The sequence below is a fragment of the Mandrillus leucophaeus genome, unplaced genomic scaffold (assembly GCF_000951045.1).
Source record: "Mandrillus leucophaeus isolate KB7577 unplaced genomic scaffold, Mleu.le_1.0 Scaffold105, whole genome shotgun sequence".
Classification (NCBI taxonomy): Eukaryota; Metazoa; Chordata; class Mammalia; order Primates; family Cercopithecidae; genus Mandrillus; species Mandrillus leucophaeus.
The window spans coordinates 358,925-372,849 of record NW_012098654.1 but is presented as its reverse complement, the minus strand read 5'-3'; the positions used below and the strand labels follow the sequence as shown (position 1 = coordinate 372,849).

Below are 13,925 nucleotides of genomic sequence, written 5' to 3'. Positions count from 1 at the left end.
ATGCCTCTCGGTCCTAACCCCGGGCTCCGTTCGTTGCAGCTCCTCTGTGCAGTTTCCGTAGGTCACACTTGTGTCTTTTTTTGTGTGCTAATTTGTGCCCTGATTCTATACATTCTGTGGGGGCAGCGAGCTTGTCTGCTGTGTTCAAGACCGTTTCTCCAGGGCGCAGGGTAGGTGCTGGAAGAATGCTCATGAATGAGGGAATTCCAGGCAGTGCGTAATCAGACTTCTGCTTCCCCAAAAGCTCCCCAAGGTATCTGGGTCTCAGGCATTACACATTTTCCATTCTGAGAAGGAGGCTTCACGGACCCTGATAGCGCCTCCCACCCGGTGCATCTTCCTTTCCCTGGGAACCGCTCTCTGTAGGACTTCAGCCCCGCTCACCTCTGCACCCTCCCAGGGGCCTGTGTGCTGCTCACACTCACCTTCTTGTCTTTCACCCCCACTGACTTTCTAGATGCTTGAAGACAGCGCATTTGACAGCCTTCTTATGCACTGGAACACAAGTGCTTGGGAAATAGTTGCTGAATAGATCAACAGAAGCAGAGATCTCAGGGAGATTTCACAGCCCTCATTTTGGAGTTTGGAAACAGGTGGGGAGGCTGCGAGCCCGTCCTGAAGTGAAAGAGGAGAGAGCATTAGTCCTTTGTTGCTCTCACTTTTTCCCTCTGGGCCTCTCTTCTCCCTTGGCCTCTCCTGGTCTCCTTGATTGAGGTAGCGGGAGGTAGTTATAGTAGTTTACAGTGTTATAACTATAATGCTATTATAATAACCGGTTATAATAGCTAGCTGTGTGACCTTGGATTGGCTGTTTATCCTGAGTCTCAGTGTTCTCATCTGTAAGATGGCAATAATGATGATTCTCATTTTGCAGAGTTGTTGGAAAAGTAACCATGGAATGTTTGTGAGTTTCTGTCTTGCATCAGGGGCTCATTAAAAACAGGTGTATTTTCATGTTTTTTTTTTTTTTTCCTAGAGAGCCCACTGTACCCTTTTCTTGGGTTCAAGACCTGGAGCCCTCTTGATTTTCTTTTTTATTGTTGATTTGGCCCCAAAGGCCCCTCTGTACTTCCTCCAGGGCATTTGTATTTCATCCTTAAAAGACTTTTGCTGAGGACCCAGCCTGATGTCATGGAGCTCACAGTCTCGCAGGACAACAGCATAGCCCTGGTGAAGTGTGGTGGCTCTTCTGTCACCTGCCCTGTGTGGGAGCAGCCAGAGGTGGGGATGGGGCTTTCACTCTGAGGAGGGAGCATTTGGTTTGACTCCTGGATGCCAGAGCAGAGGTGGAAAGGATTGAGGAGCAGGCGGAAGGGCACCTAGAGAGATTTATGAGGTGTTGGGAGGATAGTGAGAGCTGCTGCGGCCACCTGGGCTCCCACCCGCAGAGTCTCAGGTGTCACCTCGGCCTCCGTGGCCCCTCAGACTATGACTGCCCTGCTTTCACATCCCGAGCCTCAGGATTTCTGTGTGGGTGGCAGGTGCTTTCGGAACAGATGCCCTTCCGCCTAGTGTGTGCCCTGCTAGTACAGCAGGGGGCCAGCATGCTTCATGCTCCCTGTGAGGGTGGACTGGCGTGCACACGTCCTTCAGCAGTGTCCTTGGGCCAGGTGTGGGACTGAGTCCTGCAGACACCCAGGGAGGAGGCACCGGGTCAGAAATCTGGGGCAGGTGAGGAACATGGGCATCTGCGTCAGGAGATACTTCCTCTGTAAAATCCCCACCTGGGGCCATCATGGCCTGCATTTTGTATGAATACACTTCTGAAGTTATAAAAGGTCAGTGGGAAAGAAAAGCTTCAGGGTAGCTTTGCTAAAGCTTCAGTTTGATTCTGTGACCGTTTACTGAGTTGTGATGATACCAAGGACACAGGAGGAATGGGACTTCTTTCTTCAAGGACTTGGTCAGTGAGCAGTTCAACACAAGACAGGTGACAAATACTGTGACCAAGGGAAGCACAGAGGCCATGTGAGTCTGGGGCCTGGACCCTGGGAGCACCTAGGAAGCCCTCCTGGAGGAGGTGGCCCTTGAGCTGGTATTGGTCAGGTGTCTTCTGTTTAAAAGTCGTGGGCGGCTGTGTGATTTCCTGTGGCTCCTGTAAGAAAGTCCAACAGACTTGGTTGCTTAAAAGTAGCACAAATTTATTCTTTTCCAGTTAGGGAGGTCAGCAGTCCAAAGTCGGCTCTCCCTGTGGTGGCCCCTGGGGCTCTGGGCTGGCATGGTGTGGGCAGTTGTGGACATTGGAGGAGAGACAGCCTGGGCTCAAGTCTCCCGGGGAAGACTGATGGCTCAGTGTGGGCCATGTGTTCCTCCTTGAACCAATCACTGCAGACCTCTGGCTGGAATTGGGGAGCAGCCCTCCCCACACATGGAGTTGGGTGAGGGTCCTCCATAAAACAAGGGAAGTTGAGCAACAAAAATAGCCCACAGAGAACAAAAAACAACAAACCAGCGTGTGTGCCTGCTGGATTCACACAGGACCGGACTGAGTCTGGTCCTCTGAGGAGTACCTGGCCTACATGCAGCATCTGGGTGCACTGTGGGTGGAGGCAGGACCCTGGGCAGAGGCCCCTCTCAGGCTACCTGGTCATGTCCTCTCGATTCCCACACATGCTGGGAGCGTGCAGAGGGTGAACCATTAGCACAACTCTTCTCAGACTTTTTGGTCTCAGATCCCTTTACCCTTTAAAAGATTATTGAGGACCCCAAAGAATTTTTGTTTATGTGAGTTGTGTCTACCAATGTTTACTGCCATAGAAATTACAACTGAGAAATGTTAAAAATATTAATTTATGTAAAAATAACAAGGCCATGACATGTTAACATAAAAGCATTTTTTACAAAAACCAACTATATTATCCAAAACAAAAAAAAAACAAATTTAGAAGAGTGGGATTCTTTTGCATTTTTGCAAATGTCTTTACAGTCTCCTTAAGAGAGAACAGCTGAAGGCTCCTGTTTGCTTCTGTACTCAGCTTCTGTATTGGCCTGTGTTGCCTTGGTTGAAGTATATGAAGGAAGTCCATCCCGATCTAGTTGGGAGGAATCTCTTAGGTCATTGTGGATATTCTTTGCTGCTGCACTGAAACCCCACGAGCAGGAGTTTCTTAAGGATTTGTTTAAAGCGGAGTCTCCACCATGTGAATGAACTCTTCGTGCTCTGACGTTAAAGTCCTTTGGTCAGTCTTGCACTTTGGGTAGATGTTTTCTTCTTGCAGGATTTTGTACCATTACGCATTGTTCAGAAAATATTGGTTCATGGAGTCATGCAGACCTTCCAGCTATTGACATGTTTAATGGTGTAACCTTAGATGATCACGTTATTTCACTGCCCGTCTCATCAGGGAAGTCTTGAAGAAGTGTGAAGCTGGTAGGCTCAAGGTGGAGGATACAAATGTTTTCAATTCTAATGTTTGCTTGGAAACTCCATTTTTATTACAGTTGTTTTCCCAGAAATGACATGCTCACTTTGTTCACACTTGAGAAGATGTCTGCCAAGTACCCATGTTTTGTCTCTCAGTCATTCTTAGTGACAATGGTGTTGAATAAAAAAAGCGGTGTGTTCAACGTGCAGCCCAGTCACAGCAAGGCTTCCCCCGGGGGTGACTGTTGCCCTTCAGTTTGCACCAGAAATGCTTGTGTATTTTCCATTTTGTCTAACGAAATTAAGAACGTGTCTACTGAAAGGTCAAGATATAATAAGATTAGTAGTTTTCCTGGCTTCACCACTGATGTTCTTACTTGAAGCTGCCTTGCTCTTTTCTGTGAGAGGTTGGGAGGACCTCACTCAACCCAACCAGCCTTGGGTCGAGTGAGGCCCCAGTGGCTTTACTTGCTGCTGCCTCTGCCCCACCGCGCCACCATAGTGAAGGAGATAACACCTGGTGTCAGGAAAATCATTTGACCTTGTAGAGCCCTGACAGGGTCCTGTTAAACCTTGGGTTTGGGGAATGGGCTTAGAGAGCTGCTGTCTTAGAAGGCCAAACCCACTGCTTTTTCTCCTTACTCGCCATTTTAGTATATGGAATTCAACCTCTTCTCGAGGTTCAGATCTTTGGATTCTGTGTCGGCTAGAGAAGATTGAGATCCTGGGCTCGCTGGACGGGATCAGATAACACTCAAAATGGGCCAGGACCCACCAAGAAGCTGGTAACACCTGAAACCTGTCCCCAAATGGCTTTAGCAACAAGAGACTTTGTCCATGTAGCTGAAGTGTCTTGGGGTGACCGGCCCAGGGCTCTAATAATGACATGGGGACGCAGTGGCCCTCACTCCTGCCTTTTCCTCTCTGCTTGTTTTTGTGTGTTTCCTGAGGTGGCCCCGGGCGTTTCAGGCTGACCACCTCTCAGCTCAAGGACTGTATTCCCTCTCTCATGCTCCCTGGGTCCCCTGCAAGACGGTCCTACCCTAGGGCTGTATTTCAGCACCTGCACCTGGTGTCCCTGTGTGGTACCCAACCTTCACAGCTGTACAGAACATCCCTTCGTGTCCCCATCCGGAACCAGCCACGGAGGCCAGGAGAGTCGTGCTCTGAGTCTGGCCCACGGGAGTAGGGGTGGGGCGGAGGGTTCTCTGGAGGTAGATTTTATTTCTCCATTTTATTTTTATTTCTGAAAAGGCAATTTGCGTAGTTCAAAGTTGACAAGGATACCCAGGAAAAATGAATCATCCCATGGCGACCCCAGGCACCTGGTGTATCACCCTCTAGATACAATGTGTTATTGTACAACTTTCATAAATTCTAAACAAATACAACAAATATATACCTACATTTATTTTTCCTTTTTGAAATGCAAATAGTACTTCCCAGGGAAGGCAGCGTGGGTGCCAGCCAGCAACAAAGTCCACTTGTCTAGGGTTTGCAGAGTGTGGGTTTGGGGGATGGAGGTTCCTCTGGGATTTAGTGGGAGGCAGAAGCCCTCAGGATTGCTGTGACCACTGTAGCCCTTACAGCCCTTCTCTTTATTTGAATGTGACTGGCACAGGTCATCCGGGAAGCCCACGGGACCCTCAGGCGGGCAGGATGAACGACTGGCACAGGATCTTCACCCAAAATGTGCTTGTCCCTCCCCACCCACAGAGAGCACGCCAGCCTGTGAAGGAATCCACAGCTTTCCAGTGTGTCCTCAAGTGGCTGGACGGACCGATAATTAGGCAGGTAACAAAACGTGCTGTTAGCAGATACGTGTTGTGATTGCTCTTAGCTGAGATGTGGCTTCCCGTTAACGTACGATGGTCCCTGGCTTTCGATGGTTTGATTTTTGATTTTGCTACTTTATAGTGGTACCCATACCGCCATTCTGTTTCTTACTTTCAGTGCTGTTTTCAGTATATTACATGAGATACCCAACATTTTATTTAAAAATAGGATTTGTGGGCCAGGCGTGGTGGCTCAAGCCTATAATCCCAGCACTTTGGGAGGCCGAGGCAGGCAGATCACAAGGTCAGGAGATCGAGACCATCCTGGCTAACATGGTGAAACCCCGTCTCTACTGAAAATACAAAAAATTAGCTGGGCTTTGTGGCGGGCGCCTGTAGTCCCAGCTACTTGGGAGGCTGAGGCAGGAGAATGGCATGAACCCGGGAGGCGGAGCTTGCAGTGAGTCAAGATGGCGCCACTGCACTCCAGCCTGGGCCACAGAGCGAGACTCTGTCTCAAAAAAAAAAAAAAAAAAAGTATTTGTGTTAGGTGACTTTGCCCAATTGTAGGCACATGCAAGTGTTTTGACCATGTTTAAGCTGGGCCATGCTAATCTCTGATGTTTAGTAGGTTAGTGTATTAAATGCATTTGAACTTAGGATATTTTCAACTTAAACGGGGTTTATCGGGATGGAATCCCATCATAGGTCGAAGAGCATCTGTATTGATTTTCACTTATTCACTTGCGTCTTATACCACCATACCCATTACCTTGGACCTTGGCAGTATTCGGAGGCAAAGTGGCCCATCAGCAAAGAGAATCTGATTCAGTGACATGGTCAGCACTTTTGACACTGGGTAGGGTTTCTTTATGCCCACAGTGGAGCAATTTAAAAACCCAAGTACTCTGGTTTCCTGGGTTATTTCTGAGCCAGGTGGCCTCGTGCATGGCTCAGCATGGCCCGCGTTCAGCCTGGCAGTGAGGACTGCAGGGGCTGAGCTCCGGGCATTCTGGCAGCTCTGTGCGTGGCTGGATGTACCACGGCCTTGGGCACACTCAGACCTGGGCCCTGATGGCGTCACATCCATCTGTGCCCTTCAGCTGGCGGGGAACCTGCTGGATAAGCTGGTGCTTCTGTGCTGCTGCCCATAGGACACCCACACGATTGGATTGTCCTCGTGAGGCCCAATGGCCCATGGGGATGCATGAGAAGGATCAGTCTTGCCATCGTCAACCCTTTTTACAGGATTTGGCTTGGCAAGGCCATTTTCCTCTGCAGCTGGGAGAGTGATATTCACATAGATTCAGTTGTTGGAGCCCCGGGTCTGTGACTGATTTACTGTTATTAAATCACTGATGTTCTGTATCGTTCAATTCCAAGCCCTCGGATTGAGTACCTGCTGTGTCTTTGCCGCTGTGGTAGGTACTGTGGTGGCTGCTGCTTTCACAGCTTTACTTCCAGCACTTCACTGTGTTAATTCACTTAATCCTCAGAGCAGCTCTGTGAAGCTGCCACCACCTTACTCCCATTTTATAGAAGAGCAGCAGAACCTGCTAAGTAAGAGTGGAGCCAGCAGCCCAGGGCGATGTCTTTAGCTGGGATGCCACACTCCTTGTCTGGCTCAGCCGCCTTCCAGGAGCTCACAGGATAGTAGATAGCACTTCCCTCTTTCCTAGGAAGTTTGCAAAGGAAATTTTATTTCCCCATTTCATTTTATTTTTATTTGTGAAAAGGTAATTCACGTATTTCAAAGTTGACAAGGATACACAGGAAAAGTGAATCATCCCATGGCATCCCCAGGCACCTGGTGTATCACCCTAGATACAGTGTGTTTTTGTACAACTTTCATAAATTCTAAGCAAATACAAGTAAATATACCTGCGTTTATTTTTCCTTTTTAAAATGCAAATGGTACTTACTGTATTCCATTCTGTACCTTTCTTTCTTTTTTTTTTGAGATGAGGTCTCGCTCCGTCACCCAGGCTATAGTGCAGTGGTGTGATCTCAGCTCATTGTAAACCTCCTCCCGCTGAACTCAGGTGATTCTCCTTCCTCAGCCTCCCAGGTAGCTGGGACCGCAAATGTGCGCCACCTTACCCGGCTAAGTTTTTGTATTTTTGGTAGAATCAGGGTTTCACCATGTTGGCCAGGCTGGTCTCAAACTCCTGAGCTCAGGTGATCTGCCTGCCTCAGCCTCCCAAAGTGCTGGGATTACAGGTGTAGCCCATGCTCGGCCCTGTACCTTGCTTTTCAAAAAAATTCAGGTGGTATGTCTTATCGATCATTCATGTTATTACATGAAGAAAATTTTCTTGTTATTTCTGAAGACTGCACGGTATTTCTTTGTATGAATGAGCCTTTATTTATTTATTTATTTATTTATTTATTTATAGACAGAATCTTGCTGTGTCGCCCAGGCTGTAGTGCAGTGGTGCGATCTTGGCTCACTGCAAGCTCCGTCTCCCGGGTTCACGCCATTCTTCTGCCTCAGCCTCCTGAGTAGCTGGGACTACCGGTGCCCGCCACCACACCTGGCTAAGTTTTTGTATTTTTAGTAGAGATGGTCTTTCACCGTGTTAGCTAGGATGGTTTCGATCTCCTGACCTCGTGATTTGCCCGCCTCGGCCTCCCAAACTGCTGGGATTACAGGCATGAGCCACTGCGCCCAGCCGAGCCATCATTTATTGAGCGAGGCCCTGATTGATGAACATTTAGACTTTTCCCAGTCATTTGCTGTCACAGACACTGCTACAGTGAATAACCTCATTTTATTTCATGTACAGATAATGTCAGAATGATACCTAGAAGTGGAATTCCTGATCCAAAGTCATATGTTAAAAGTTATTTAAAACCCAATTACATGTTGTTTACAAAAAAGTGCACTTTAAGCGTAAAGACATAAACAGGTTGCAAGTAGAAGGGTGGAAAAATATAAACCATGTACATACTAAGCAAAGAAAGCTTTGCGTCTGTGCTAGTAGCATAAAAAGTAGATTTCAAGGTGAAGAGTATTCCCAGAAATAAAGGGGCACTTCATAAAGACAGTGATCTTCAAGGAAACATAACAATCCCTAAATGTGCATGCATTTGTGTTAGGGGCTGCCAAGACCACCTCCCAGGTTTGAAGAGTCTCTAAGAGGACTCACATGACTCAGCATGTAGTTGTACTCTCAGCTAAGGTTTATGGCAGCAGAAGGATACAGAGCAAGACCAGCAAAGGGAGGAGGCATATGGGGGATGTCTGAGGGAAGAGGGTACAAACTTCCAAGAGTCCTCTCACATAGGATGCGTTTGATTCCTCCAGCAATGAATCGTAACAACACACGTGAAATGTTGTGTAACGTCCAAAATTCCAGACTCTCAGAAGGGAAACACGTGTTTAGCATAAGCCACAGTACATAAACGGATTAGGCACAGTGAGCCCCTCTTACCAGTTACGTGGTAGGAACTCTCCTGAAATCTGAGTTCCCAGACTCCAGCAAAAGGCCAGACTTCTAAGTTGGTCTTTCAGAGCGTAACGGTCAGGTCTGCTCTGATAACTCTTTTGTACAAAAGAGCAAAATTGGACGGAACTAAAGGGAACTATATTCAGATTCATAATCTTGGTTGGAGACTTTTAACTCTTCTCTCAATTATTGAAGAAACAAATAGATCAAAAAACTCCTAAGGATTTGGAAGCTCTGACGAATACTGTCAATCACCTTGTTCTCTTAAACGCTACTCCCAAGAAAGCTAGAGTACACGTTCTTCCCAAGTATACCGTCAATCACCTTGTCATCTCTTAAACACCACTCCCAACAAAGCTGGAGTACACGTTCTTCCCAAGTTTATATGGAACAGTCATCAAGATAGACCCTCTGCTGGGCCATTAAAATGTCTCAATAAATTTCAAAGGACCCAAATTATAGAGTATGTTTATTGACTACTGTGCTTTTAAGTTATAAATAAATAATATGAGATCTAGAAAATACTCAAATAGTAGGAAATTAACATACCGGATGAAAGAACAATTAATAGGGAAATTAGAAAATAATTTGAACTGAATAATGGAAGAAAATATACAGATGTGTAGGATATAGCTAATACAGTTCTTTGAGGGAAACGTATAGCTTTACATGACTATATTAGAAAAGAAGAAGGTATAAAATCAGTGACCTCTGCTTCCTCCTTAACAACCTAAATAAAGGAACAAATTACATACAAAGTAACTAGAAGAAAGGAAATGGTAAATCCAGTTGTGCATGGTTGCTTGACAATGGGGATACATTCTGAGAAATGGCGTTGTTAGGCGATTTTGTCCTTCATTGTGCAAACGTCATAGGATGTACTTACACAAACCTAGATGGTGAAGCCTGCCTCACACCCAGGCTCCATGGCATAGCCTAGTGCTTCTAGGCTACAAACCTGTATGCACATTACTGAATACTGTTGGCAATTGTAACACAACGGTATATCAAACATGGAAAAAACCGTAAAAATATAGCATTACAACCTTAAGGGGCCAGTCATACATACAATCTGTTGCTGATCGAAATGTCATTATGTTACCCATGATCGTATATGAGCAGAAATTAATAAAGGACAAGTAATGGAGAAAATCAGCCAAGCTAGAAGTTGTTTCTCTGAAAAGATTGATAAAATTGATCAAGACAAAAAAAAAAAGAAAAACACAGGCTACCAGTATTAAAATGAAAGAAGCATCATGATAACATATGCTATAGAGGTTAAAAATATAATGTTGAATTTTATCAGATACTAAAGGAAGAAGTAAGACGAATTCTAGACAAACTTGGAAAACAGAGGAGGAGGGAATACTTCCCGGCTCATTTTTTGAGGCCACCATAATTCTGGTACCCAGTCAAGGGCACTACAAAAAAGTACAGGCTGGTATCCCTCATGAATGTTAACGCAGCAGCCCTGAAACTATTAGGACAACAAAGCCAGCAGTATGTATAAATGGTGGGGTATTAGGATCAAGTGGGGCTTATTGCAGGAATGCAATGTTGGTTTTATATACAAAGATCAATCAAAATGCAGTGTTTAAAAGACGATAAATAGAATTTATATAAATTCTATAAATAGAGTTTGGAAATAGATGATACAAAGGTTTGGTGTAGATAGTCTTATAAGTTTGTATAATTTTAGTTGTTTTGAGAATTAATAGCTTTAGATAATGGTCAAAGCTTTCTTCCCTGTGAAAGGTGTTGGCTGAAGAATATTACATGCTTGTTTTGAATTCAGGGCACTTTGTTAATGGTTTTAGTATATTTCTCATACTGTCCCATTTACTTTTTTTGTTTAGTTTAATTTTACCATGATCATTGATTACATTTCTTTATTTTGGGGTAGGTATTTCAGTGCAGTTTGATATTCGTTGGGCACCACGACGTTTGGAGCTGTGCAGATGACAGGGTTGACTCTGTCCTTTACTGTGCCTTCAGGAGCTCTCAGTGGATTCTTGCTTGAACAGGCTGGGTGTGAGTAGCGTAGAGGTGGCGTTCTGGAAAGAAGTCCCAGCCAGCAACGGTTCTGGGAGCCACGGGATCCTGCCTGAGGATGGCCTCCTGAGAGTGCAGGAGAGGAGGAGGCGGCAGCGCTGGGGGAACCCGGGCAGTCCCGCGTGAGGAGGGGCACGTGCAGAAGCTTTGCCTAGACCCCAGGGACAGAGCAGGGAACACACTTATTCGAGACCCACGTCCTCACAGAGCTCACATTCTAGATGGGGCGGCAGACAGTCAACATGGAAAAGCCAGGGGATTGCTCTGGGGAGAGATGAGGCAGGCTCAGAGGGTGGGTCTGAATGCGGGAGGAGCTGAGGAGGAAGAGGGACAGGGAGGCAGCGTGGTGATGGGAGCTGGGTCCAGGCCCCGGCAGCATGGTGATGGGAGCCGGGCTTGGAGTCTTCAGACCTGCTCTGTTTGCCTTCCCCGTCCCCATGGATAACACCACCTCCCTCCAGGTTGCTTTACTTGAGACGTGGGACCAGTGCTGGACCTAGGAGGGCTGGGCCAGCCTAGACAGGTGGCCCTTCCTGCTTCTGTCCCTTCATGACCACGCAGCCGCTCCTGCGAAGCAGCAGAGCCCAGGTGTGCCTGCTTCCTGTCACCCTCCCTGCCCCTCCCTCTCTCGCCTGGTTGGTGGCAGCAGCCTCCTAATGGGCCCCTGCTTCCACTCCCGCCCCCACGTGGCAGCTGCGGGAATCTTCATTCCGAATCAGATTGTGTCATTTCTGCTTAGAATCTCTCCCTGGCCTCTGCATGATTGGAGTGAAAGCCCTGCTTCTCCTCGCACTGGGAGGCCGCCTGAACGCTCCTCTGCCTGGCGCTCATTCCTTCTCTCCTCCCCGGCCCAGCCTGCTGCAGTCTGGTGGGCTTTCTGCTTAGAACGTAGCTAGGATTGGTTTCCATTCAGGGGTGGTGAGGCCAGCGGATCAGGAGACGACTGCAGCTGAGACTCTGTGTGTTACTCAGGGCTCCCAGGACACGGGGCAGGCCATGCCCACAGGCCACCTGGGGAGGCGCAGGTTGCTCAGGAGGCAGGAGGGTTACGGTTTTGTGGGAGGACTGGACTAGGGAGGGTGAGCAGCTGGACAGGCTTGGTGTTGGCCACGGAGAGTCATGTCATGGTCTCTGAGGTGCAGGGATGGCCTGACGTATCTGCTCACTGACCCTGAGAGAACCGGGCAGAGGGAGGGACTCCTGGGGTGTGTGAGCCAGGTGGAGGGAGTGGGACGTGTGGGCTCTGGACAGGTTGGTTTTCACGTCAGACACGTTCTGACAGGCCTGCCATTTGCCACCCTAGGAATTAACTGGCTCTGGGGGACAGTCTGTCTCGTCACTGAGGCCCCAGATACCAGAGCATCAGTAATACAGAAAACTAGAAAATACAGGCTGGGCACGGTGGCTCACCCCTGTAATCCCAGCACTTTGGGAGGCCGAGGCGGGCGGATCACTGAGGACAGGAGATCGAGACCAGCCTGGCAAAACCCCCTCTCTACAAAAAGTACAAAAATTAGCTGGGTGTGGTGGAGTGCACCTGTGGTCCCAGGTCCCAGCTACTTGACAGGATGAGGCAGGAGGACTGCTTGAGCCTGGGAGGTGGAGCCTGCAGTGGCCAGACCTCCAGTCTGGGTGACAGATGAGACCCTTTTCTTAAAAAAAAAACAAACAAAAAACAGGTACTAAACAGCTAAATATAGTTCCTGCACTTCTCACTGGCTCCTGGAGCACCTGTGCTCTCTTCCGCTCAGGACTTTTGAGTTTGCTCCTCCTCCTGCCTGGCTCCCTCTCCCCAAACCCCCTGTGGTTCTTCTCATGCCCTCCTTGTTCTCAGCTCAAGGGTCATGTCAGAGAGCCTGCCCTGCCCCGCCCACCTCTCTCCCCGTTCTTCACCCTGTAAGCCCTGTAAGGGCAGAGATTTTGTCTGTTTTGTTCCTTGTTGTTTCCCTAGTTCCTGGAAATGTGACTGGCAGAGTCAATGCGCAGAGTAGATGTTTAAGTAACGTTTGCTAAGTGAATGGGTGAAAGAAAGGTGGAGGACTCTCTGTCTCAGGTAAGACCCTGTCACAGAAGAGCAAAGGCTAAAGCAACACTTGCTGTAAGTGGTAAAGCTCTGGGCAGGGTCCTGCCTGTCTACACTCTGGCTGCTGTGTTTTGTATTTGCAGCCATGATCTCTCAGTTCTCAAAGATCTGCTTTTTGCTTTGCCAACATCACCCCAAAATCTGGGAAGTTGAGGATTTAGAGTTTCTGGTTATATCAGGAAGGGCTCATTTGGTTGGAAATGATTAAAAAACCCATCCAAAATGATTTAAATGAGAGGTGATTTGTTAACTCACACAACAAATCCACAGCCAGCATAAGCTTCAGGTGTGACTTGAGCCAGGTCTCAGGTGATGTCACCTGGACTTGTTCTCGCTCACCTCTTGGCTGCCGGCAGCCCCGGGCCTCATCCTGGCAGGCGCGTGTCTCCTGTGGTCATGTCCTCTTGTGCGTGCTGGGCTCTGGCTGAGTCAGAAGCCTGTGTCTGTTCCAAGGGACTGCAGTCTCTCGTTGGCCAGGGGAGGGCCAAGTGCTTTGGTTTATAACCCCTCCAAGACCAGTGGCTGTGGGAGACAGGTAGTCCCCCGATAAGGAAACCAGGGTGCTCATACCTAAGCGAGTGGCCCCATGTGCACCCACGTGGCCTGCCAGTGACCGCCTGGCTCCTGGTGCTGAGCCTCTTGAGGGCCGATTCCCCGTTGTCTCCTAGGGAGTGCTGGAGGCGCTGTCAGAGGTTGAATGCCATCTGCGAGTGTCTTTCTTTGATGTCACCTACCGGCACTTCTTCGGGAGGACGTGGAAAACCACAGTGAAGCCGACGAAGAGACCGCCGTCCAGGATCGTCTTTAATGAGGTGGGCCCTGGTGACGGAGGCAGGGGCTGCTCCAAGGCGGAGGGTGGGTGTGCGGGGGGTCCTGGGTGGCAGCCCAGAGAGTGGGGCCTTGCCGAGACCTCACAGGGTGTCTCAGACTTGTGGGTCCCAGCAGCGTAGAGCTCAGTCTGGGCACTTTGTTTCCAAACAAAATCTTATGTGGAAGCCAGTTTTCTTAAACAGACGAGAGAGCTCTGCTCTGGTTGAAGAGTCGGGGGCATGGGGGTCTTGTCTCAAGGAACCTTGGAGTTCTTGGGAATATTGGGAAATGGTTGACCTCATCTGTGGCCGCTGCCACTACTGCTCCCTCCTCTCCCCGCCCCCGCTTCCGACCCTTCCCCCTTCCCCTCCTCCCTCCCCACACCCCTCCCC

General features: G+C 48.4%; 1 protein-coding gene across 1 annotated transcript in view; it reads left to right on the top strand.

The window, feature by feature from the left end:
• The first annotated feature begins 4,985 nt into the window (after positions 1-4,985).
• The window catches only part of NPHP4 (nephronophthisis 4), a 127,788-nt gene continuing 118,848 nt past the window's right edge, over positions 4,986-13,925 (top strand). Inside the window, exons 1-2 of the mRNA XM_011981559.1 lie at positions 4,986-5,158; positions 13,392-13,535. Coding sequence (XP_011836949.1) covers positions 5,024-5,158; positions 13,392-13,535 — 279 coding nt within the window. The 5' untranslated portion in view covers positions 4,986-5,023. The remainder of the gene's footprint in view (positions 5,159-13,391; positions 13,536-13,925) is intronic.